Here is a 27,277-nt window from a genome sequence, read left to right on the forward strand (position 1 = left end):
TACTTGCGCTGTAATAATTGCCATCCAAATATCTTACTGACACCACTCTTAATGACATGCTGCAGCGCCTTTGTTGCACTGTTGATCATCAGCTGCTGATTAGGTGTGACTGGCTGCAAGGCTAATATCACCGCTGAGTTGATCAATGTTTTGCAAAGGCACATAATCAACACCATGAAAAAGTATGATAATCATCGATGATTCCTGAAGCCAGCGATGTTGATTGGTATCTAAAAATGACAATACAAAATGTCACAGCCCCTGACACCATATGTCCTTTTTGATACCTGAACTGACACCAAGGTCATTATGCTTTGCACCTTTTTGTTTTTTAATCATTGCTTGCACTGAATGCCACTGAAATGGATACTCATTCAAAAAGACACATCACTTTAAGAGCACCCAGCTAGCCCCACTGAGCCAAGTGGCAAGCGAGTTTTACTGTATGCCGTCGTGTAGCTTTTAGTGTTTTCTTCCATTTGTATGAAATAATTAAAAAGCAGCCCGCACTGTTATTTTAAAAATTTCCCACAAAGAAGCAGGCATTCAGACTGACTAAATCAGACAGGCCTTTTATTCTGCCAAATGAGGAATTAGTTTATGATTCAAGACACCACAGGGTAGAGCATGAAACACTGTAAAGCAATAACATGTCAGAGTATCTGCAGCAGTTAGCCTTACACGGCTGAACGTTAGATGAACTGCCTGCTGTTTGTCCAATCATCAGTGTACCTGCTCATTCTTTGTACGACAAAGAGTTCACACTGTGCTTTCTACCTAATTTCAGCAAAACAGATGTGGACATGATCAAATCAGACTGAAAGACCTTTGAACAAGCTTCTAAAGCGTGTTACTTTGTGCAGTCACGGTCCTGAAGATCCCAATCAGCATCAAAAGGCTGCGATGTTTGTTTCTACCTGGCGGCTTTCCCTCCTTTCATTGTACCCTCTTAATATTCGAATTTTTTATGCGAGCACAAACACAGTTTCCTTGATGCTATACTGGGTAGTGATGTTGTTTGAATCTAGCTGCCCTGATTTCTTTATTTATTTTTCTTAATCCAATCATGGAACATGTTTGTTGATGTGATTTGGTTAATGCCAACAGTCTGATGCGCGGATTAGACAACTGTCTTTTCTGTACTCAAGTGATTTACCGTATAATTAGTCATAACATTTCTAACTTTCTGTGTAACGTGATCAGATCAGATGACAGATTTCTCCCTCTATGGCTCACTTTGAGGGAGGTCAGTCTTTCGAGGCTTTCGGCTTGGTGCTGGGATTTAGGAAAATGAGGCTACAAACTCTATTAGGAGAGATCATTTAAGCACTCCTATCAATGGCTGATGCATTGTATTGTCTAATGTACTAACATAAGTTATGTGTAAATCTGTTGTTAATGCATCACCTGCATTGCCTATTTGCGAATGATAAAATCACCTCATTAGGCTCACACTGCCATAAGTAATGCTAGATTTTAATTAAAAACAAGAGTTCAAAAACAATTTGCATGAGCTATTTACAGTATGATACATCTGCTTAAAAGAGCTGATGCAAATTCCTTTCTAATTGCAATATTTCTAGCATCACTTTTCTCGGTGTCGCTTGAAAACACTGTACTCATCGTCTCTTTGTTCCTTTATGGGAAGCAAAGAGGGCATGCATTGTAATGAATACAGCTCAGAATACATTTGTCTAAGCCTCTCAGTCTCCTGGACTTGCCCGACCAAAAAGAAATCACACAAAGATGACAAAGTGTTGAGGAAACCGTGGATCAATAGCATGTTATGTCCATGACCCCCCCTCCTCTGTGGCTTTCTGATGGCTTACACATTTTTACTTTCATTTATTTTTCTTTTCTTTTTTGGGATGTGCAGGAGGGTGGAAGGGAGGGCGGGAGGAAGGGAGGGAGGGAGCTGGTCTAATGAAGTGTTAGTCTTTAAAAACAAACAAACAAACAACAACAAGAAAAAACAATGTGAGTTTATCTGCATGTTTGCTATGTGTCTACGCTGTGCTTTCAAGCTCAATTAATACTTCCAACTCACCCGTATAAATTCGTTGCATTGTTCTATGCCATAGAGAAAAGGACAAATTAAATACAACCTTGTGTGGTCTTTGTTTCTAGCCATGTACTGCAGTTGCTTCAAACATCCTGAAAACAGTATGTAATAAGCTTTTTGTTCTCAGAACATCATGTTTAAGCCTAGCTTTCATATGAACCTCTATTCTGTCCCATAGAATATGGAATGATCGGAGAGCATACAGTAAAAAGTCAGCGGCCAAGATCAGTTCATGACACAAAGGCCCTGCAGGAGCAAGCTGAATCTGCTAAATTTATGGCACAAACTGGTAATACAATAGTTATGTTTCTTGACTTTATTTTGTTAACTAAACTTAATTTCATTATGCATGCTCTCTCTTGTACTGCACCTTTTAAGTGGAAATGTTTTGCATTATTATTTTTCCTACTCATTCTCTATTGCTACATATGGACGAGGAAGAAAATTTCCCATTTCTCTAGGAGTATTTACTTTGAATATAGGACATAATTGGGTTTTGTGGGTCTGTTTGTTTTATTGTCACATAGTGAGTTGGCGAGTGGATTACTCATACAGTATATTCGGGGAACATTAATTAAACAGCAGTTTAAAACTAAGGCCCAGATGTAGTTAATTATTTCCTCCAAGGCGTGATAAATTAAATGTCATTCGATGAAAAAACCCACCCCTTCAGCCAAATATGAAACACATACTTGGCAAAAGTTGAACTGATAGATGTTGCCCTTAGAGATAAAATGAACCTGTGTGGTTTCAGCAAGTGTAGCGAATTCAAAACTTAAATGATCTAAATTCATTATGGCTTTTACGATCCACCATTTTTGGCATTTTTTTTTTAATAAAATCAGAAAGTAGTAAAACAAGTTAGGTACAAATCCAAGCAAAATCTTTATTTTGCTTTCATTATTTTTTTTAAGTATCTTTTGCTTTAATATAGCTAGACAACATTTGTTTTTAGTGGGTGGGTTTAGTTGTAGCTACTATTAAGTTTTTGGTTTTTTTATTTTAAGTTTTGGGAAATGTTTTATTTTTTTCATGTGTTGTTTCATTTAAATTGCTGTCATTGTTTAAAAACTCATTTCCTTTCATTGTCATTTTAATTTATGACGCACTGTACATGCATACGCACCACTACTAACATATACTCATTAACATCTCTTCATTTTCCCCACGCTGTAGGTACGTTGTTTCCCTGTCGAGTTGCATCCGCTGTGCTTTTCTGTTTTCTCATTCTCACACAATTTACTCTCCCTGTACTGCCTCATTTAACAAATTGATCCACCTCTCAGTCTATTTTATGATCTACAAAATTAAGGGCAGGGTTAAGACCCCTATTTGGCTGAATCTATGTGTCCTTGTTACAACATGCTGTGAAACTACTTTAAATTCTGATATGATTTGATGACTTTCAATGACATAAATGTATTCAGAGCTGAAATTGAAAATATTTCGCTTTGTATTGAATTATCCCTCCAATGCATAAAGCCTCAAAGAAAATGAATTCTTCACCTGGATTTTAACATAATCGTAGAGCAATTATTCGGTGACTACACTCATGTGGGAATTTTATTGTCCACTCACTTGTCACCAAATTATTTATTCTTTTTTTTTTCATTCTGGCTATCGTGGCTTTGGAAATCACCCCACTGCCTCATCATACTATGCAGCTTTATTTAGCATCTCATGGCTTTTTGGGGGTACCTTTTGTACCATTAAAATTGAAAGGCTCAATGCGGTTTCTTCCTTTTTATCCTTTAAGTTAACTCAAGACATCTCCAAGTTAATGTAACAGCTATGGTCCTTTACCTCGCTAATCTGCTATACTTTCTGCTACATATGATGATTTAATGATGATAAGTCTGCACGCAGAGTTAAGCAACTGCAAATTCTCCCTATAGATTTATAGGCCTAGCCCATAAAGACAGACTCACATTCACATCCTGTGGCTTAAATACCACAGATTACACGTCCTTCTGGGCATCCACAATTGAAATTTAAGTGTACGGAAAACTTTCTGCTTTGAGCCACTCATGAAAATGGCTGTGATCTGCTGAATAAAATCAGCTAACTTTCTCATTTTCCTCCATCCCTGATTAGAAAAGAAATTTATTTTTTTTAAGCCATTGTCTAAAACACGGAATTTGCTCCAATGTTGTCAAGGAAACTAGATAGCTTGCTGCAGTGCAAGGAAATCCACATTTAAGACCCCTTTCTGAACTAACACCCATTAAATTCCATTTTTATTTTCTCAGATGTTGTCTTTTCTTGCATGCTACCATGAAATTTTGTTTTTTGCTTATAGCGATTTTACTTTTTTAAACATAATATTGAGTTCCACTGAAATGCATGATCTTCTTTTTTTCAATGAATTGAAAGCGATAGATGTAACCCTAGTGTCTACTGTTCATTTTTTCCAACCATAGCTGTACCTTTTCTGTGATCTTTGCATGAATTTGGTGTAAAAAGGCAGATTAATATACAAATTACTCCTACACTGGAGAGCCATTTGTTAATGCTACTACTCCCAGTGACTGCAGCCACAGAAACACTTTTATGCTGCCTGCAAATGGAATCACGAGTCAAAAGAATTAAGCTGCCAATTCAGTATTCATCAAAGATCACATAAAGGTAGAATAGACTGTATGCTAAATTTCTTCTTTAGGACCTCACCCCACCCCGACGTTACTCATGTTGGCCCCTCCCTCTTTTACTCAAACCTGCCCACATTGCCCCACCCTGCCCAGTATAAGCGGTATAAGCCCCAGGACCATATTACTGCATTTAACTAGTGTCACCCTTCTCCCACACAGGTGAATCAGGTGCAGAGGAGTGGTCCCAGTGGAGCTCATGCTCTGTAACATGCGGTCAAGGGTCGCAGGTGCGAACAAGAACATGTGTCTCACCATACGGAACACACTGCAGCGGCCCTTTAAGAGAATCAAGGGTTTGCAATAACACTGCCCCTTGTCCAGGTAGTGTTAGCCGCAGATTCTTGAATATTAATGTTTTGCACCTTTGTTGTTGATATGGGAGGAAATGTGTTGTTCTGTTTTAACAAATTTCTGAATGTGTCTATATTTACGAATGTATGCAGTAATAATATAATGAATCTAATGCTTTGTTTCTTTGATGTTATTTTGTGAATGTTGTTTTTCTTTTTTCATTATCACTTTTGTGTTTTCCATTTCATATAACTGTGAATCAATTCATCAGCATTGAAATGGTTTAATGACATGTGGATCCACATGGAGCCCGGGGAGCTGTAGATACTGATATATCGTCAGCTTCATTTTCTTGAAGGTCAACTGTGCATTTTAAAATAGCTTTCTTCAAACACCCTTTAAGGCATTTCTTCCTCAATCCATGATGGCATGGCAGATGAGTCACTGGCAGTCAGGTATCAGCATCAGATTCTTTGCTGGCTGGTGATTGCAGCATGAAAATGTTTGTCAGAATGAATCTGGTAGAACAGCGTGTCACAAGTAACCCCTGTCAATTTTTAAATTTTTTTTCTCTTTTTTTACTGCCACAAATAAGTTGATTTAGTGTTCGGGTTTAGTCAAAATATTTGATGGCGATCATAAACACAGTGCATCTGAGACCGCAAACTCCTAAGTAATTATGGCCGATCAAAAACACTGCAAGCTGCATCCTCTGACATTCTGATTAGTGATGTATTATATCCTATTTTAGATAGAGTCTGTCTAAGTGGGGAGTTGGTGGTTTTCAAAAGGGTCATTCCTTTAGTGCGCGTCAACACTGAGAGACAGAAAGAGAATGAGTCATCATTATAAAAGAGCATCATTTCAGCCCTGATGTGACTCCTCAATGCCCAGTATTATTCAGTTCAGACAGCATAAACCCTGCTGAATTATCACTGTGGTTCCAAAACTTTTTTCAAATAACAATGGAGAAAATCACCATAGAACTGTGCTTTGACACTTAGGGGAAAGTAAAGCAATTACAAATTAAAATGTTTAAAAGAGCAACAAGATAGAGATTCTAATTTGCTCACTTGTTTAATGGGTTTTTAGTTTAGACCATATCAATGCACTCCTGCTGTGTTGTTAAATTGCTCTGTCTATAATACTTGAAAGATGAGGGATTTGCTGTTCTCTGACTTATACTTGAAATCTACCACTAGGATCAAAGAAGTTGTTTTACCGGGTCATCCTTAAAATACTTACATAGCACTAACTATACTTAGTTACTGTAGCAAACTGCTACAAAGAACTCCAGCCTGGCATGGGGCCACATGAAACACTGAGTATACATCTAATATTCTGTAAGGCAGACATATCGATTAGCTTTCTTCACTCTCTGTGCTATGCCAAGCTTAGAAGAACACCTCCAAAATACATTATGCCTAAAGACACATCACTTCCAGTCAAAAGAAACCTTACCTTATAGTTGCCATGACTGAAAACAGCAACATCGTCTTTAAACGGCGTCCTGAGCTCTGCATCTTGAGATCAAGCATGCTGTTAGAAATCCTGGGCCTACATAAGTTGTGATGCCATACACAACATGATGGAATATGCCAAAATACAGCAACACATCTGCTGTATGAAATATCCCCTGGGTTGTAAAATGCTAGTCCTTTCACAAGCCAAGCAACAAAAACCCATGGCATTTTTCTGTTGAATCTTATTCACTTTATTCTTAGTAGCACAGTCCACAGGAATTCTGATATCTGACATTTCTTCAGTTCAGGGTTTTCTACAGCACTAAAATTCAGTGCATATTTAAGGTTACTGTTAGATTCTTAAACTGTAGCACACAATAAGATATTTATCAGAATAACATTTTTCCTTACATATAAGATAAAACCAGGAGAAGAGCACAAATCTGATGCCATCCTGTCTAATAAAAGTTGGCATCCTATGTTTTTGTAAAGACTAATATTATTTCTCACGTCATCATCAGACATTTCACAATGTGAGGTTTGGTAAAAATCATAAAGCGCTATACCTTTGACATTAAACCCCTCAGGCTTTCTGTTACTTAAGTTCAGTTAGCCGGCAAGCTTTGCAATGTAAATCCACAGGAAGGCTCTTTGATGCCATCCCTTTGAACACGAGAAGGAAGCATAAACTGTGCTAGCTATCTGCATTGCTATGAAGTGTCACCCAAGGTAACAGGTTTATCTTCTTTTTTTCTTTTTTTGTGTTGTCAATTTTTTTTAGGCAGGATTATATTCTAAGTAAAGCTAGCTACATCATCAGGTCGAGGTTAATAATTTAAAGTTAGGTTGCTTAATGCCGCTCATACACTCCATAGCTGTAGCTAGCTGCTAGGTTTCCTGGTTTGGTTTGCAGGATATATTCACCTATGCTTAGCATGGGCATTGAGGACAGTTACAATGGAATAAAAAATGAAGTGTGTAAAAATAGAAAAATAAGTAGGAGAATAAGTAAAACACTGGTCAAAAACCTACACTTTAGAATCAGTTCAAATATGTCAAGATTTTACATGCATGATAATATATAAAATCTTGTTTAGACATTTTGGTTGACAGGTCTTTTTCTATGAAAAAAACCTCTGAATTTAACTGAATTACCGCGTGACAGATGCAAATCTACTCCACTACAGAAGCATTGATTGGGTTATCTGAAGCTACTTCAAACCACTCTGTATCAAAACAGAAGGCACTCAGACCCAAAATAATAAATACTGTATGGTGACTACAGTTGGGTAAAAGGAGCTAGCTAGCAAGTTAAAAAGGTTAAACTTCACTGGAAAGCAATGAGAAGGCCACCTAAATCCCAGCTTACCTCAAATTAATGAAAACATTCTTGGCAAATGCAGTTGCTTTGTCCATCATCTTGTAGTGGTCCAGGAATTTCACCTCTAGCAGACCAATAGCATTGCTCATGGACATCCCTGTAAATCGTGGCTGCAGTTCAGAGAAAAAGCACACAAAGGGACAGAATCCTATTCCATCTTTGCTAGCTGTGGTGACTGCAAGCTTTGAACTCGAATATTTCAAAGTAAAGGCTTCAGTCACCATGGGCCACTTAGCTAAGAGCATCAAAGTAGCGCCTAGAGGCACGGGCTGGGACAGACGGTAGCTTGCCTCATGGCGGACCATAGGCTTGATCCCAAGATCCAACTACTCTACAACTGATCCTGAGATCTAAAAATTTGTACTGCGGGGACTTTAAGCTTCTGCACAAGCTGTGGACAGCGACCCTTCTGAAGAGGATTTATCAAGCCCCAGCGGCCACTGTACAGTAGTCAAACATACATTACTAAGGTCTTAAGTCCTGTTTGTAGTCAAAAGATGATAAGACCACCAGATATGCTGCGTTTACAATAAACTTCTATTAATTGTGCGCATGCTTATTTGCAAGTGCAAGACATGAGGAATTCCTCCCAGACTTCTGAAAATGTAGAGCCTAATCACGGCCGCAGCACCGTCCATCTACTGCAGGTCTCTGTTTAACATTTGCTTATTTAAAACATTGGAAGACACACTGAAGCTGAACGCTCATTTTCAATAGCCATCAGAGCTCACCAGAGCCTATACTCCGATGTCATATAGTATTATTATTTAATACTATGATTTACTCTTAAAAGTGGCCACCTTTCCATTTCTCTCATGTAGAAAATAATCAAGTTAAGTAAGGGTGATATATTAAAGCATAAGTATAAGTTTGAAGATTTATACAGTATATAAAACAGACATTGACTTTTCCCATTCAGGCAATGGGAAATTCCTTTCTTTGAGTTATTCTATTTCCTTTCAGTAAGAGCATACTTTTGGTAACAAACACAGTTTCAGTATTTTCTGGGTTTTATGCAATCCACTTAAAGTTAATGCTGGGCCTTAACTCTGTCAGTAAATGTACTTCAGTGCTGGCATCAAGCTGCCAACAGTTGCATCAGAAACTAATATCAGGGGTTAAACTTTTACATTTTGAAAGCAGTGTGTTCATCACTCCATATCTCTGTGTACATTTAGGAGTACTGCCAAGACAAGACAGGAGGTGTCTTACTTCTGTCTGCCTCTCAGATTTCCACATTTCCCTCTCCAAAGTAAAACTATGAGCCAATAGCAAATATTCTCCGCAGTTCTATGAAGACTCACCATCTGTCAACTAGAACCCAGTTAAGCTTACACACAAACCAAGATGCCAGAGGAATGCTGCCTTTTGCCAGCTATTGTTTAAAATTAATTGAAAAAAAAAAGCAATGATAGTTTAAAAGTTGCACTTTTGTCAAGAAACATTGTGATACATTAGAAATATCTATATTCATATGTGTGTTGAAAATCCGTGATCTGATATGAGCTCCAGCTGAGAAAAAGATGATAACTTTTTTAGAAGCATGTTTCAGTGGAATAAATTATCTGAATAGATAGATTGGAGGATATTAGAGTATTCGTTTATGTCAAACTCACGGTTGACGTTGAATGCTAGATAGATAATCTCACTGATGTTGGCTTTAATGAGCAGCGGTGACAAAGTGTTGTTCAAAAACAACATGCCACAGATTTATAATTCAAAAGGAAACAACACAACCTCTGCAACATATATCATAATGTTCAATACATTTTCTTTTGGATTTATCCGTCTTTCCTGATATGTAGTCTAAATATTGCACACTTACTCTGAGGACTGGAAGCAGGCTATAGATTGTCTGTTTTGTGTATAACCATGATCAGTATGTTAGTGTAATGACAGCTTTCCAGAACCATTGTCAGCCCACATTATCTTGAAGGTCCCCTGCTATTAGATTCTCAGTCAACCAAGAAGATTCAACAGACTGTGACATTGTTAGACCTGCTGTTCCTGATGGTTACCTTGGTGTAGATAGTCTGGACTCTTATTGTTGCTGTTCTGCACGTTGAAACTCCCTTGTCAGAGATTGACATTTTTATTGTGTTCTATCTGTGCTACTGTATGACGCGTTGTTAGAGGAGCAGCATTTGCTGTTATTGTGATAAATGTTTGGAGGAGACTGCAGCTTATGGCTGAGCTAGAGAGTAGCCCCCACAATGTCTGTGTGCTCTGTGTTTTACTTACATTACTCTGTTGCTAATTCTTTTGATTGATTTTGTTTCATTTATGGCTCAGCGCAGTTTGGTGAGGCCTTTGTTTATGCTGTATCAGAGACAGAGACATTGATTAGGCCTGACGCCTTTTCTGTGCCCGCAGTACACGGTGTGTGGGAGGAGTGGTCACCGTGGAGCCTGTGCTCATTCACATGTGGCAGAGGTCACCGCACTAGGACTAGGATGTGCTCTCCTCCCCAGCATGGAGGCAGGGCTTGTGATGGACCTGAGACCCAGACTAAACTTTGCAACATAGCCCTTTGCCCAGGTATCATCTGTCTGCTCTCTTAATCTGTTAGAAATCATTTTATTAACAGTTATGAGTAAAGCATGGACTCGTTTTAAAAGATCAGTTCTGTAAAATGCAATACACCTTACATATATTAGTCAATGCAATATTTTAAAGGTAAGTAAAAAAAGAAAAGGGAATGGATGCAGACTCTGAGCTTACACAATAAAGCGGTTTAGGTAACCCTGTTGAGAGGAATACTGTAATACTGACGTCGAAATCACTTACTCGCAGTTGCCTGTGAATGGTAAGCAGATTAGTGATGATGAGTTTCTCCACACAGTAAATGTTAGCTTTGCTGTCCTAGCAGACTCAGTGAAAACCACTCAATTTCAGATGCTTTCCCTCTTCCCTGACAAGAAGGTAGCGGCACTGTGTGTTTTGGACCTCTTAATAATATGAATCTTAATCTGAAGCTACTCTTCCAATATCTGTTTTTTTATGTCTTATTCTCTTTTGTCTCTGACTTTATTGGGAAATTCTAGTTGAAAAAAACAAACAAAAAACAAAGCAGACACCCGACTGCAAGTCTCAGTCTCCAAATTTGACAAGTTGCCCTGTAAATTTTTGCATTTCACATAATATCTGTTTTATTGGCTTTCAGTATGAGAGAGAATAGTGATCTGAATATTTCCTCCCATTTCTGTCTGCCCTCCTTTTCCCTTCACTTGGGACATGCTTGTTGGGTTGTGGTTGGTGCCTCAGTGGACGGACAGTGGCAGGAGTGGAGCTCTTGGAGCGATTGCTCGGTGACCTGTGCCAATGGCACACAGCAGAGGACCAGGCAGTGCTCAGCAGCCGCCCATGGGGGATCTGAGTGTCGCGGTCACTGGGCAGAAAGCAGAGAGTGCCATAATCCTGACTGCACAGGTAAAAAATCCTGAGCCTCTTAATTCCATATCCGCTTTGATGTCTAAATTTGAAAACAACGATTCTAAACAGGGAAGAGAGAGAGACGAAAAAAACCCAGCCCGTCCCATATTGTCATCATCATTATTACAGTCATTACCATGTAGCACGATCTATCGCCTTTAACTGAGCTATCTTACTCTCCCTGATGCGTACAGAGAAGCCCTGTAGCAAGAATCAAATCGGCATTGTAAGAATCAAGAGTAATGTTTAAGACCGTGCTCTATCAATTGGATTTGAAAAATCCAGTTAGATATACTGTATGCCTTTCACATAATTCAGGGTTAGCAGCCCGAACTGTCTGTCAACATCATAGATGCATTAGAGGCTCAAAGATGTCTGCTTAGAGGTCTCAATCAGGCTTTGAATTGTCTGATCATGTGAAGGGTCTGAGCACTCTCATAATCTCCTGATGCAATTTTCAATGCAGCTGCAAAAAACAGCTAGGTTTCTATTCTGTAGCTCGCCGATATGTGTGTGTGGAGCGTGGTTTCCTCTCTAGTTTTCAAAGTCATTACAAATGTTGTGTAAATAATCAGGCAGCCCTGTAGTCTGCCGGACCCTTAAAACAGTGGCAAATGCTTGTGAATGCGTATTTTTAATTTGTGCTTATGATAATGAAGAAGGTGATGCTGTTGTTTGCCGTTACAGTGAGAGAACGTATTATACAGTTTATTCATTTAATGAGGCCTATCTATTTAGCAAGTCTTACTTGTTTCCAAGGTGAGAGATCAATCATTAGTGAGAAACACAGCCACTATTTAACAAGTCAGCACAATGTCCATTAGTGCTGGAGGCACTGCTTTGACAAAGAGTTCAAGGCAAAAGCAGCATTTTTTTTTCTTTTTAGAACTAGCTAAATACATGTTTGGCTAGTTCCTAGAAAATCTGACATTTTTTTAATGTAACTGAATAGATTAAAGTCTTAAAAAAAGCCTAATAACTACAATAAATGCCTGTGCAGGTTTTTGAATCAATGCTATGTGTTTTCAAATGAAAACAGTTTCTTCAGAACTGCTGGAACAATGAGCTCTTTGAAACACATGAGCATGCATCTGTTTGAAGAATCAGCTGCTTCATGTGCAGGCAAAGAAATCACTATCCACTGGGATTTGATCAATGTCTTGCAGATAGTTTCAGCCAACAGGTCATCGTGGTTTTTCCTGGTTTTTCTTGCTTCCGGTAGCAATCCCGACAGAGGTTAGTTGTAGGACATGATAAATGCCCGTATAAGTGAAGAAGGGGTAAGTGGAGGTTAGAATGAGCGGTGTGTGTTTCCTGCTCACACGGTGTTGTACCTTTCCATTCAGACAAGGGCGTGTGATTTACTACATCGCTGAAGGGGAGCATCTGTTTTTTTTGTCTAACGCAGTTTAACAGTGTTCATTACAAGGGCATAAACCGTACCTCTCGGTTTGGAAACTTCAGCATAAATGTGTGTGTGTGTGTGGTTTTATTTGTTTTTTTTAATATCGGCAAAACGATGTGAATAATCGGCACTCTCATTTTCTTTAGCCATAAAATACACACACCCCTGATTATTACAGGTGATATTGTTCATTTGTGAAATACTGCCAAGAAATTACGTCTTCAAACTAAAAGCATGAGTAGCAAAAGATATAAATGTAATCAAAAGCTAAAGATATCACACACTAAATAAAGACATTTTTATAGCTGTTTCTTTTTAGTTGATCTTTTTTTTAAGTAGTTGTTATATCTGTAATAGTGTCCGTTTCTAACTAGGAATGATTCTATTTTAGCTAATGGCCAGTGGAATCCTTGGGGTCCGTGGAGTGGCTGCTCAAAGTCTTGCGACGGTGGATGGCAGAGGCGTGCTCGGGTGTGTCAGGGGGCAGCGGTGACTGGGCAACAGTGTGACGGGAGCGGAGAAGAAGTCAGAAAGTGCAGTGACCAGCGGTGTCCAGGTGAGTCAGAGCATAATAAGACTTAAGTCTGAGTGGCCACAGAGAAGCTGAACGAAAGTGAGGAGATAATTATCTCTGTGCACTGACTGACATGTCTTGTTATAAGAGATCAGTTAAAACTGAGTCTGAAGAGGGAGTGCAGATTAGCAGAGGTGGATGACTGAAATAAATGAAGAAATTGAAATCATGGTGACGGACATACCGAGAAATTGAAGTATCATCAAAGCTTAAAGTACGGTTTTCAAAATAATCTCCTTTGAAGTAGAGTCTTAAACATGAAGTCACGTAATACTTCTATTCTCTGAAGTAAAGGAAGCAGTGTTCCACAAAAACATTAAAACCGTTTTTTCCGTTATTATAATTAAGAAGTACCTTCCCTCATAAAGACTGAGGCATGTGAAGAGGGTAAATTTTATTATAATCCATAAATGCATCCTCAGACTCTCTGAAACTATACAGCTTTGATCTCCTATATTTCCATACCTCTTAATATGCAGTATGAAGAAACTGTTGCATCATATTGGAAAGACTAAAAAGCTTTTAGCATTGATGTACTAATGTTTGTATCACTTTGCACTCCAGCACCTTATGAAATTTGTCCTGAGGATTACGCAGTGTCGATGGTGTGGAGACGAACCCCTTCAGGAGAACTCGCCTTCAATAGATGTCCCCCTAATGCCACGGGTGAGGACAGAAGCTACGTCATATATTTGTGTTTTGTTTTTTTTGTTTTTTTTAAATATGAGACTTAGTGGTGTTGCTTTATAGTAACAATGTTCCTGGTTTGAACCGCTTGTGGAGTTTGCACCGTCTCCTTTGGCTCTGTGTACCCTGACTTCTACCCACAGTCCAAAGACATGTGGTGAGCTGGTGTTTCTAAATTGGCTGTAGGTGTGAATGAGAGAGTGTGTGGTTGTCTGACTTTGTATTGGCCTGTCCAGGGCATGCTTTTCGCTCAAAGTTGGCCAAGTAAGGCTCCCCTGGATAAGTGGTTAAGAAAATGGATGGATGTAGTAAATGGTGAAAATAAAAGCCAAGTTGCCTCAGGTCTTCTTTCAGTTTGACACTGAACATTTCATTGTTGGCAGCAGTTCCAACACTAGTAAGCTTTAATCTGTGATGTTAGAGCTCCTTTTTGATTTCACAGGGAAAATATTGTGGGATTTATAGAATTTAGGTTCATTTTGTGATGATATTGCCACCCACCTCGGCATGGTCAGGATGTCAAACGCACGGCAAGCTCGGGTTGCCTGGAGCAATGTGCATTGATTTGACTTGCAAACAAGTGGCAGTGCAAATTCAAGCAAGCGAACTAATGAAAAAATAATTATTAAACTGTAAGCACTACTGGCAAATGAATGGAACTTGTCTACAGAGACACAACCCTTGATTTATTTGTTTTTTGCACTCAAATTTTCTGGAAATTTAAGATAGTAATCCCGCATGACAAAAAAGTGCAAAAAGACAGACTAATTAACAAATTTTATATTGTACAAATAAGCATTTTACTAAAAAAGAATACACTGCAATGAAGCTTCTGTTGTAATCACTTTGAATGACATTTTGTAATTAGATTTTCGTTTTATTATCACTAGTTTAATTGTCCTTACAGAATGAAGCTTTATTGGTAAGTGTACTCATCTTGTTAAAATCCTATTACTTATCCTCATTCCCCCAAGGGAAAAAAACATATTGGATTCCATCCAATTTAAAATAACAAGACAAGACTTTTCATACATGTATCAGCGCAATTTTGCCACTTCATAAGGTGCAGTGCTTGCTGATGCTAAATGTCGAAGTTCCATGATCAGACTTCTGCTTTGGAAGTCGCCTGCACGCTCTCCGGATAGTTGATAAAAGCTCTTCATTCCATTTCCACATGCGGTGATGTAATTTATGACTGCGCCTTCAATACACTGCCTGTGCACTGGATGGGGAAAAAAACGTAACTGTGATTCTGAGGGCATTGTTAAAGAAAAGCACACTGAAGTCTGTTTTCAGACAATAAGCAGAGGCTTTAATGCGTGCATGGAGAGGAGAGCATTTGAACGGCGAACTGAAGTCCTGTAACAGATTGAGACTAACTCTGAACTATTGAAAAGAAGAAAAAAGGAAGGGGGAAGCTGGGAGAGGATAAAAAAGGGATGCGGCCTCTGATAAATCTGCTGTGATACAGGTTACCTTTGCTCTTGCTGAAGGTCAGTTTGCTAACAGCAGACAGACATCGGCGCTGTGGAGGGCTGTCGTGTGTAGAAAGTTACATGTGGGTTTGACACAGTAAGCTGTTGCAAAATGGAAAACAGTCTGGCGTTCCTAAAATTACATTTCGTCCGCGACCATAAAATGGCTAACTTGCAAACTAGATGTAGCAGCAAACACACTGTCATTCACAGATGGCTCACCTGCGGCAAAGTTACGCAGAGTAAGATTTAGTAGCATGACATTAGCTTTCCGGCTTGACATTAGTTTTATGGCTAATAACTGTTTGGCACCACTAAGCTATTTCCAGCTTGCGGTGAGGGATTGTGTGTATGTGTATGTGTGAGTGTGTGTGTTTATTTGTGTGATGTTGGAAATGTGACACCTTTGCTGACCTTTACTAAGAATTTCATTTACACCAAGCGTTGTCTTTATGTGCTAAGTTCGGGTCAGACAAGGCGAGGCTCTTTATTCTGCTTTAATGAGCTTTCTTATATTCGTGTGAGCTGCGACTCAAAAGATTAATTCAGACCACGTGTTATTTTCTTACATGCAGCTAATTTGGATGCAGTTTCAGACGTGAGCACACTGTCGCTGCTGCCTGTACTAGGTCAGCACTCTGGGCTGAGTTCTTTGTGACTGCCAGTGTTGGTGGACTCGTGTAAAAGTCTTCAAGTTCAAGATGTGCTATTGGTACCGTACATGCAGTACATCTTGAACCCAAAGTGATGTTATCAGGGATGCTATTTCACTTTGCCAGAGAACTGGGTTATAATATAACAGTGTCATAATAAAAGGGTAAAAATCCAGCTAGCAGACATATTTCATGTTTAAGTATAGTGCATCCTCCCTGTCAAAGCTGGCACAGAGGACTGGGAAAAAGATGGTGATAGACAATAGGTCAGGGCAGGTCAAGTTTATCTCTAAAGCCATTAATCACAGTTCTAGAGTCAGCAGGTTTCGGGGAGCATGCATTAAGGAACCATAAATGAAAACAACTCTTCAAAACCTTTGCCCTGGAATTAGATCAAGGTCAGACTCAAACCTTTAGTGAATTTCCTTACTGATAGTCTCATCCTTCCCGGACAGCCTGATATGAAATGGCAGAGGTAAAGAAAGATGAAATATTGATCAGAGAAGGTAACTGAAATGTCTGGAGTGGGCAACACGAATGCAGTGTGATGGCACGGGTGAAACATCCGAATGTGTTAGGGGGCTTCAACACCTACTCACCCATAGCGCCCGTCGTCATCAAGGTCATCACAGAAAGAGCGCTGGGTGCAGGGGCGTCCGCACCGACTTGGTCATCGCCGATGACAACTGCCACCGGAGGCAAGAATGGGGGGAAAGCGAGACATGTATGGCGCATGAATTTGCAGTGTAGCAGCAAAGCAAAAAATGTCCCTGAACTGGTAAACATGAGAGCTACATTTACATTTGCATCTACTTTTAGATGCAGAGTGTGCTAAAGCAAAATGAAAATTGTAAGATTTTGAGCTTCCATTGCCCATTTATCATAGTCTAGTCCTTCATTAAATAAAGGTGTGCGGTTTAATTTGTTTCAAAAACAAAAGCAATTTAACAATTAGGTACAACAACAAGGTATTATTAATGATACAAGATCAGCTACAGCATTAAAGCCATCTGCCAAATATTGTATAGGTCCACCTCGTGCTAGAAAAACAGCTCTGACCCAATGATGTTTGCACACAGAATCCCTGGAAGCATCATTTAGTGCACGTGACACTGGCAGTAGATCTTTTGAGTACCATGGGTTACTTCTTAGGTTTGTTCAGGCTTGTTCCCAAGCATATTCAGGCCGAGTGGGAGGCCGGGCCAGTGCCTTGGGCTCTTTGTTGTGAGCAGATTTTGCAGTACGGCGTTGAGCATTGTCCTGCTGAGGAAGGCAGCTGATGCCGGGGAGTGCCGTTGCCACGGGGGTGTGTGCTTGGCCTGCAACAACGTTTAGATAGGTTGTAGCGTCAAAGGAACACCCACATGAATGCCAGGACCTTAAGTTTCCAAGCAAAACATTGCATTTCTATGAATGGATCGGCTTTATTTGCTAAACCTGCCAGTGGCTGCTCGGTGCAATAAATCCTTTGAGTTTGATTTATATGCCGTTTCTATTCCCGCTAACACCTGAAGGTACTAGTTACTTTGGCGGGAGATGTTTTGCATCCAAAAGTTCATGTACTGTTATTTATGTGCCCGTGTAATGAGAGCCCCAAATCTCAATTATCAATTAAAGTTCAAGTCATCCAACTGAAAGTGGGAGCAATTAAAGCAGCAACACCACAGGCTATTAAACAAACTCTTCACAGGTTAATGCAGAGAAAATTATCCAGCCGTCTCTAGCAAATAAATTAGACACCATCCTTCAGTGGGGAAGGTATTCATTTTTTTATTTTTTAGTTCTGCCTTTTCATAATATTAATGGCAGCCATTTCAATCCAAGGCCTTTTACTTGTCATATATTGCAGAAAGATTTTTTTTTAAAGAATGTAAGGGATTTTTTTTTTCTTTTTCACCACCGGATGGTAACCACAGAAATTTTGTTCAAAGCCTCTTTTTAATATTGTCTCGTTTCAAACTCCTCAGCTGGTAAACACTGTTTTAGTATTCCGTCTCGGTGAGGATCGCTTGAATAAAAATTCTCTTTTAATGGCACCCAAGTTGAGAGCGCTGTCAAACCAGACAGCGACAGGTCAGCGCCTCAGTGGAGTGCAGCCTTGGTTTTGATCAAGCACATCTCCACTGACCTATATTTCATACTCAACTTACTCCACATACATCACTGATGATGCAAGGACAGATGACAGATTGGGGCAGAATTACAGCGAAGGCCTCGAGTTTGTGTCTCTAACCCTATTTGATCCCACTAGCAACCCGTCTCAAAGCCAAGGCAGATTGATATCTAATTATATATCTGCACAATATAAACTTCATTTAAAAATAGATCAGTTTGGGAGAAATTCAGTTCACAAAACTGGCAAAAGAAAGACTTGCAAATAAATTAGTGTCTATCTCTCAACACTGACCATTCATTAAGCTTCTTCTACTGTTGTTTTGCTGTTTGCATACTGTGGCTTCAGGAGTGCATCTTTCTTGAGCAAGTAAGATGTACTTATGGACATTTTTATATAAAGTGCAAGTCTGCTGTTAGGTATTATTTTTGCACACTTATAAACCACAATCAAGACCCCCCCCCCCCCATTTTTTAAACATAAAATTAGGTTATTTAAATAAAAGATGAGCTCCAGTGCAGGGATTTTACATTAAAATGATTTTGGCCTTGGGTAATTTGTGTCTTTGAGGACTGCTGAAATCACATTAAAACTGCAACATCATACAGTGTATTAATAATATAAACACAGGCTACCGGTGACCAAAATATTACCTCTCTTGCTGTTAAATCCTGCTTTGTGTCTATACGTAGACAAAATTCACATCACTGAGCAACTTTAATGCTTATCAATTTCAAGCAGTTCTTGAATTTGACCTCTTCTTACTGCTCTGTGCCTTTTTGGCAATTCCCACTCAAAGAACCCAACCTTTCTCAGCTTACAGTGACCTTTTGGAATGTCAGAGCCAAAACACTGAAGTGAATGCCTAATTTCTAGGTCTCAAGCCATCATAAAACAGACTTTTTACTGTCTTTTTGATAAAACTTCAGAGCGAGCATTCTTTTGATTGCTGGCATCCTTAACAGTAGATGTGTGGATTGTGAAGCAAAACTCTAAACCACCCAGGTGAAACCAGCTTTGAGGGACGCAGAGGCTCAGCCCAGTGTAAAGCACTGGGCCTCTCCTGCTGCCCCCTGGGTTGTCTCATGGTGATGCATGGTTGCTCCCGGCACACAGCGAGCGTGCACTCTCGGCTTCAGTGGATATCACCAAGTAGTAGCGGTGGAGAAGGTGGGCGTGTGGGGGTGTGTGTTTGTGATTTCTCTTTGTCTGTGTGTGTTAGTGTGCGAAAGTCAGAGAGAGAGCGCGGAGGAGAACAAGAGATAGTGAAGGTTTTATGTGAAGCCCGGACGCCAGGGGAAATGTTTTGTACTGTGGGAATTTTCCTCAGGATGTCAAGCACCTGTTTTGGAGCGGTGGGGTGATGTGTGAAGTGCACTCCACCAGGTCGACAGCTGGGAAGGTGTGATGTTGGACCCCTATGTAGGATGTGCGTGGCCGTGTGGGTGGATATTGGGTAGTTCTACTATTTCAGGATTACTGTTTAAATGCCTGACAGCTATCACAGCTGAGCTGCTGCATGTTTGAATAAGCGACTGCAAGTTGTATTAGCCGGGCACGCAGCGCATATATTAAAAGGCATGGGACTGTGTCGTTTGGCATAATATTAAATCATTTCTGTTCAAATACTGCAATACTTGCCTTCCATAAACCTTTCTTTATCGCCTTCTCTAACGAGTGGGTTACATCAAATTTTGATGGTGAATGACGGACAAAGAGGAAAAGATAAGACTCTCATTAAAAGTGTTAATATTATTCTCTTTCCTTTTTGTCTCTCTCCCCTCCTCTCGTATCCAACTAATCCCACTCTACCCCTTCAATCTGCCTTTCTTTGCCCCACCATTGGTCTTAACTCCACCTACCCCCCCACCTCTTCTGCGCCTGCTCATCTTGTCATCCCCCCCCTCGCCAATTCTCCTCTCCAAATCTGTCGCTGTCTCCTTCCTCCTCTACAGGCACCACTAGTCGACGCTGCTCTTTGGATCACCGCGGTATGGCCTTCTGGGAGCAGCCCAGCTATGCTCGATGCATAACAAATGAATTCAGATACTTGCAGCAATCAGTAGGTGCAAAGTCAGCTCCCTCTCACAGCCTCTGTTTTCAATGCACCATAAATTACCTCCCCAGTGTCCCCCTCCCAATTCTCATCACAATGTAGCCAAAAAGATTAACCACTTTCAATAGAGGAGCAAATTTAAGCACACATTTTTCCCCTTTTTTTCCCCTCTCTGATGTCCTTCAGCTGCTGAATTTAGAGTTCCTGGCATGTTCTCGTCTGTGTTTCTTAATAAATTACAATATTGATGATATCGCGGTTACAATATATGTTGCTCCTCGGTTACTCGTCACTTGCGCTTTGCTATGTTTTTGTAAATAGGATCCACCGCAACAACTTGCAATATTTTGTTCATTTAAAATAAGACTTGCAGCATGAAGAAAAAAGTAAATAAGTAAATAAATAAATAACAGTTAGGGAAACTCAGTGAAACAGTATTTTCAGTTTAATAGAATCATATCTTTCCCTCAAGAGAACCTTTTGTGAATTCTCTTTTTTTTTTCTTTTTCATTTCTTGTCTGATGAGACTTTTTAATCACACAAAAAACAGTTTTCATTGAAGCCCGAGTGCATTTTATTGCACCATTTCGAGTACTTTTTTTTTTTTGCTTTAGTAGGTTTGCCTTCAGCCTGAAAACACAGAAGCGCTTCCACTAGAATAGGTAATTTTGGTAACCCTCCATCACTGTTAAAAATAAAATAATTCAGAAGAGCTGAGATAGCACATATAGCGCTGCACCTGTGAACGTGTATTTATGGACGTAAACCCTGTGCAATGATGTGAGATGTCATTTCACTCTGCAATTTCTGCCTAAATGTGTGTCTTCTGCTCCAGTTAACTCTTTTATTCGTATTGGCTCATTTCAAAACATCCGCAAGGCAGAATACATTTCGGGCCTGGCGTAGATATAAGTGTCACATAAAGGGCCTTAGAGAGTAGAGTCTTTCTTCCTGATTTTTTGCACCCCATTTAATCTAAATGTGTAGCTTAGCGTGTATCTTGCGAACTCAACAGAGGACACCGATGCCCCAAGTTCTGTCCTCTCCTGTTTTTGGAGGTTCAGGGGCACCTTGCCAAGGGCCAGAGGATGCTGGCGGGGGATGGGATGTCCCAGGTCACAAAAAACCTGCTGGATCTCACCCAGAGGAGGAACTTCTACGCTGGTGACCTCCTGTCTTCAGTAGAGATCCTTCGCAATGTGACAGAGACCTTCAAGAGAGCCAGCTATGAGCCGTCGTCCGATGACGTGCAAGTAAGTGGACGCTGGGTTTATTTGAACATGTGGACATGAATCCTTGTGAAGTATGCAAGGAAGTGCATTTATGAGCTTCCATTTATGTTACCTAGGTAACATAAATGTTTTATAATTTTGGGTACCAGAGCTATAATGTGTAATGTGAGAAAAATGATTTCTATTGTGTGTGAAATAGCACAAACACCCAGGGCTCTATTGTATCAGGAGATCGACTCCACATCCTAAGCTGTTTCATCTCATCATGTTGGGCTTGACTGCAGTCTTGATCCTCTTTATGTCAATAGGATGATGGAGATTATAGCAAAAGCCCCACCTCCATCACCAATAAGACAATTTATGCTCCCAGAGCTGTGCCAATTTCAAAGCCACCCTTCACAGGCCTCTTTGTTCTGTCCAGCATGCATACATGTTAGTTTTTTTTTTATATGTGGTTGTTTTGCTGCGTGTGCATGTGTGAATGGTTGTGCTGTATATGTGTGCTATTTTTTTTTTTGCTAATTGAGAATAAAATAATTGTTATTATGTGATGCAAAGAGGATACAGTAACAGCATGCTACTGCAGTTTCTTCGTGAGGTTTCAGGTTTTGTCTGTGTTTGTTACTTCTGCAAAAAGTCATGAGTAAAAGCTCCAGGAAATTAGAAAAATGCGAGACTTGTCTATCAGCTCTTTGCTGTATAAAAATAGGAATAATTTCTCCTTTATTAGCAGGAAAGTTCAGTTATTTAAGTCCCAGACACACAGTTCTCTGCTTACTGATAAGCTCGGTCAGATATTAAATCTGAAATATAGCCGTAGTGTTCGGCATTGTGCTGTTTTCTAGGTTTCAGGTAACTCAAAGCACATAAAGAAAGGCAAAAACAAACAAGCTGTCCTACTTAGGTGATTACAAAACTCTGATCTCAGACACACACACACATATAATTTTGTGAATATAACAGGATTTAGTTGGTATACAGCTTTAGATTAGATTCAGTTAGGACCTACAGTAGGTAATTCAATTAAAAAAACAAAACATTCAACTCAATTAATTATAGACCTCCAAAGCGTGGTGATATTTGGACTACAAACTGTCAGGGATGCTCTTTTCTTTAGTTTCCTGTTGGTTATTCCACTTTTATCAACAGTTTCCTCTTGGTCCTTTTAATATTCTGCAAAGACAAAACCCCAAATGTTCAGTCCATGGATGGGATACCAAGGTGCCATTCAGCCGATTTCCTACCATAGAAAACCTATGAAATGAGGAAAACGTCCTATCTCTGGTTATTAGGAGCGTGTGTGGGCAGACAGGAGAGCAGTCAGCCAGCCCAACCCCTCCGTGTGTCTCTGCGCTAATGCAGTGTTAAAGTGGGCACATTACCACCAGAGGGAGCATAAGCATTCAAGTAGAAAACAAGATAGCCTGTGTCAAGAGAGAGAGCCACTCCCTCAGGCATATTGTAGACCAAACGAAATAACAAGGCTAAAGATCAGACAGGGGTCCTATTACGACTGCAGGCATGCACCCCAAGCAGTCCCGCTCTCCACTGCTGAAGAAGACAATCCACACAGCTGCTCAAACATTCCCTTTCATCTTTTTTTTTTCCTGATTGCAGCTTGTGCTTTTCTCCTGTAGCATTAAGTGTTTGCTGCAAGCTGCAGGAGGTCCAAGGTGTGTTTCTGTTAGAGCTCAAGCACAAATTCCATCATTTCTCCTATCGTTTACCATCACGGTTTCAGTGGCAGATTTCCTGGTGCTATTGAGCCCTGCGGGAGAAAATCATTATGCCCCTACAGAAATCTCTGATTTTCTGCTATCATAAATGTTAGTATATAATCCATAACAGTAGGGTTTTGGAGTGCATGGTGTTTATGTCATGATTTGAGAAAAGCGTCTAGCTGCACTGCCTGTTATGCTGGTGTGTGGGAGTGTTATGCATTTTCCCTTTCATCATCTCCTCAGAACTTCTTTCAAATCATCAGCAACCTCCTGGAGGAGGAAAATAAGGAGAAATGGGAAGACGCGCAAAAGGTAAGCATGTGGCAGTACACGTAGTAAATAATTCAGGTTGCTGCATGAATGCTGTTTGCCTCAAAATTCGACTCAAAGCTTGTTTGCAGTTACTCCATCTGAATAGCACAGATTAAAGCAAGTCAGGTGGATTTAGGATTATGTTACACTTACACATATGGTAGTGAGGTAATTTAGCAGGTGTGACATCTGGCCTCATTTAGAAAAAAAACTAGTTCCTCCGAGCTCCACTTGGTGGCAGCAGCACTGCCATAGACACTGTCCAACCGTCAACACTGCAGGACTCATTCCTCCTGCATTGTTTCACCCAGCTGATGCTGATGAAAGCAACCAGTGTGATTAGGACCTCACTCGGGTCAATTTTACCATAAAAAAAATGAACATTTCAGCAGCTGAGATTCCAATTCTGTGTCTCCCCTCTTGATATATATCATCAGTAAAGGAGGATGGTGAAAAATTGTTTCAATATCCTTTAGAAATAGAGAAGCAACATACTGCAACACAGCGGCAATGTTGTGTATGTCAAAATTTAAGTGCCGAAAAGTACCCATTCACAAGACTTGTTTATTCACGAAGATTGGATTCTAGCATCGTCCTGGTTTAGACACATCTCTCAGTTTGAGAGGTGGCAGGTCTTGTTTTCAAAACAGCCACTGGTGTCTGAGACAGCCTGAACCCTGAAATCACGCACATCCAGACTCTGACAGAGATACCATCTGTGATGACTGCGAGTCTGCAAAGGGCATCTGCTCTGTTGTCACCTTCACAGGTAAATTGGGTGTCACCTGCACTGACACATGAGTGAGGTGATGCCTTAAAATTACTTTTTTTGTCTTACTTTCTCCACACCTGACTTCAGCTGATGCTATAAGGGGACACAGGCAGTTCAAATATTGCTCAGAGTGCCAGTCCTGGCTGTCTACACAAGGAGTAATTAGGTGTTTACTTACTGGAGCTTTAATTTGGCAGGCCCCCTAAAGGGATGATGTTGGTGAGAAGAGCTCACAAACTAGCAATTTCATCAGTGGGAATGGGTCAGAGATAAGGACAGACAGAAGTATAGATAAATAAATATAATAAATACATTGTCTCCATGATTTAACACCCAGAAGAAATGTGTGACACTGTTAAATATTCCCGCAGTTATTAATGTGCATGTCTGAGATGTGCTGGTTTAGTTACATCGTTATAAAAAGTGGACATGGCCAAGCGGCGTCGCCTTACACAGTTTTTCTCACTTGTTGGGTTTCTTGCATTAATGAGTGTTCTCGGCTCAGCTTCCACAGCACCCACACACCAAAAACACGTACATGAAACACCTCACTATTGGGCTTAACTGGCTGTAAAGTTGGCTTTTTGCACTGATCACTATATATTCACCTCCTGCCTCTGTTACCATGGCAAGGAAAGGAACAGCTCTGTCTGCAGAACCTCTGCTGCAGCCATTTCCCTGCGCTGCCTTCACGTCTCGCGGTTGCCATGGAGACCAGCAGAATGAGCATTACTGCACTCTGCGTCAGACATGCCGGAAGGGGCGACATGATGTGCTTTTCTCCCCCACTATGGCTTTCACTCTGCTGTGTCAGAGGCTCTCGACTTCAGCACCGCTGATCCGTTTGCCCGGCTTAGCCGCGGCACATGAAGAGGCATGTGCAGACACACACAAGGTGCTACAGAGGAGGGAAATACCTGCCTCAGGTGTTTGTTGAATATCAACTCAGAGTAAGGTGTTAATTGCTAAATGCCACTCAAAGGCCTCTCTAATTGCCTGACATCACCACTGTGCACTTACACACTTATTTACGCCCCGCGATTACATCAGTCTTATGCAGAACTGAAAAGTGGTATTGCAGTACAGCACGATATATCCCATTCAAAGTCTATGATTAGATGTGAGACATCGCCAGTAGATGGGCAGCCAGGACAGTGATCCAATCTTTTGAAGGTCAATTATTGGATTAACGTGCCTTTGATTTATTGACTTTGGGGAAAAGAGCTGAGTGGACCAGCAGTGTTACCGCTTGTGCTATAGAGCTGTCCGTGGTCCTGAATTCATGCCTCTTCACTCTTATGTGAGAGCTGATGTCCATGGAGCGACACATGAACTGAGGCAATCACCCTTGACTTGGCAGTGCTTTTCCAGAAACAGGCCAGCCACCAAATGTGTTGGCACAGCTGGTGGTTACAGCTCTGATGCTGATGTTACATGAATGGTTCAAATAGGGCTACAACTAATTTATATATCTATATATATGACTGGTTAATCATTTTCTTTTTTAGCAAGCTAAAACATTTTATGTTTCAGCTGCACAAAGGTTAAATAAAATCATACAAAAATAAATGCAGTCATCTAAATATCGATGTATATATATATGTATTCTCTCTCTCTCGGGCACCACATTTTAATCACTGGAGAACTATTTAAATTAAAACTGTCCCCTTGTCTTTATTATCTTGTCCAGATCTACCCCGGAGCAGTGGAGCTCATGCAGGTCATAGAAGATTTCATCCACATTGTTGGACTGGGCATGAAGGATTTCCACAATGCCTATTTGATGACTGGAAACTTAGGTAAGAATCGACCCACTTTGCCTTCGGGCCCACAGCCGCTGAGATCGTTTTACCATTTGTTTTGGCTTGATATGGACACATAATCCCTGTGCTCCTCTGACTCCTTGTGTCAATTTCCCCACCATCATTAATTTAGGATAAATGCTGGGCAGTTGGGTTGGGGGAGTAAAATTACTGCAAATCAATAATGTTGATTAAAAGTGATCTTGCGGTCTTAATGTGCTAAATTCCAATGAAAACATTTACCACTCAATCCAATATCAGTAGCTTACAGCACGGGAAACCCTGCAAGAGTAGTGCCTTCACTAGAATAAATACAGACAATACTTCAAAATAACAACCACGGGTACACATTTTATTGATGCTCAAGTACATTTTAAAACACTGGGAATTTTATAACATAGTTCAGTAAGAGCAGCACTGCTTTCTTGATATTATAAAGCCTCTCACTAATTACAGACTCTATGTATAGGTTCAAAGTTTTTCGGTCAATAATCACATCAAATATTTATGTTATTCTGCAGATGAAATGGTTCTGTTTGACGCTGCACTGAACTGTAGTTCTGTGAGTAAGACTTGATTAGCAGAGCATACCCTATAGCGTGTTTTGCAGTTGTACAGCCGCATGAAAAAAATTAATTAAAAATAAATAAATAAAAGATTGTTTGTCAGTTCCTTGTGAGATTAGCAGTCATGGAAAAAATACTGTAGGAGGGTCTGATAAAAGGCTGTAAAATTGGAAGTGAAATTACAAGTTTTCTTTGCAGCTGTAATGAGCTTTTCTGCAACGCTGATTTTTGTCGAGATTAGGACTCGAAAAACAAAACAAAAAAACCAAAGTGTTGCTGTGGGTTCTTTTAGCTTCGGTCGCGCAGCCTCTCGGATGATCTGAGGTCTCTGTGGCATTTCATTTTTTACTCAGCCATAAATGGTGTCTTACTGGAATGGAAGAGTAGACCGGTGGTCTTCATTTATTCATGCAAGTGAATGCGAGTGTGCACAGCTGTGCCGTTAGGCCATTCCTCTTAAGAGGGAAAGAGATGTTTCATCCTTGTATTCTTTACAATAGCTAACATTCAGCTCACTTCGAGCACACTTGCTCTCTGTGTTTCTTTATGGTATGTGATTTCCATAATGATGAATCGGTAGTCTCCAAGAATAGCATACCAAACATGGTTCAATGAATGCACACATCAAAGTA

The 27,277-nt window shown here is 40.2% G+C and overlaps 1 protein-coding gene across 10 annotated transcripts in view; it reads left to right on the forward strand.

Moving 5' to 3' along the window:
* adgrb3 (adhesion G protein-coupled receptor B3) overlaps positions 1-27,277 on the forward strand; it is a 116,592-nt gene that overhangs the window by 48,620 nt on the left and 40,695 nt on the right. For 4 of the 10 annotated variants that reach the window (XM_025897516.1, XM_025897517.1, XM_019367017.2 and 1 more), the window contains exons 3-12: positions 2,241-2,351; positions 4,870-5,031; positions 10,219-10,383; positions 11,110-11,274; positions 13,074-13,238; positions 13,821-13,922; positions 20,140-20,246; positions 21,296-21,493; positions 23,437-23,505; positions 25,968-26,076. In XM_025897516.1, the coding sequence (XP_025753301.1) occupies positions 2,241-2,351; positions 4,870-5,031; positions 10,219-10,383; positions 11,110-11,274; positions 13,074-13,238; positions 13,821-13,922; positions 20,140-20,246; positions 21,296-21,493; positions 23,437-23,505; positions 25,968-26,076 (1,353 nt within the window). The remainder of the gene's footprint in view (positions 1-2,240; positions 2,352-4,869; positions 5,032-10,218; positions 10,384-11,109; positions 11,275-13,073; positions 13,239-13,820; positions 13,923-20,139; positions 20,247-21,295; positions 21,494-23,436; positions 23,506-25,967; positions 26,077-27,277) is intronic. The other 6 variants (XM_013269112.3, XM_019367019.1, XM_013269113.3 and 3 more) reach the window with 5 other exon arrangements.

This window comes from Oreochromis niloticus, linkage group LG13 (assembly GCF_001858045.2).
Source record: "Oreochromis niloticus isolate F11D_XX linkage group LG13, O_niloticus_UMD_NMBU, whole genome shotgun sequence".
NCBI classification, from domain to species: domain Eukaryota; kingdom Metazoa; phylum Chordata; class Actinopteri; order Cichliformes; family Cichlidae; genus Oreochromis; species Oreochromis niloticus.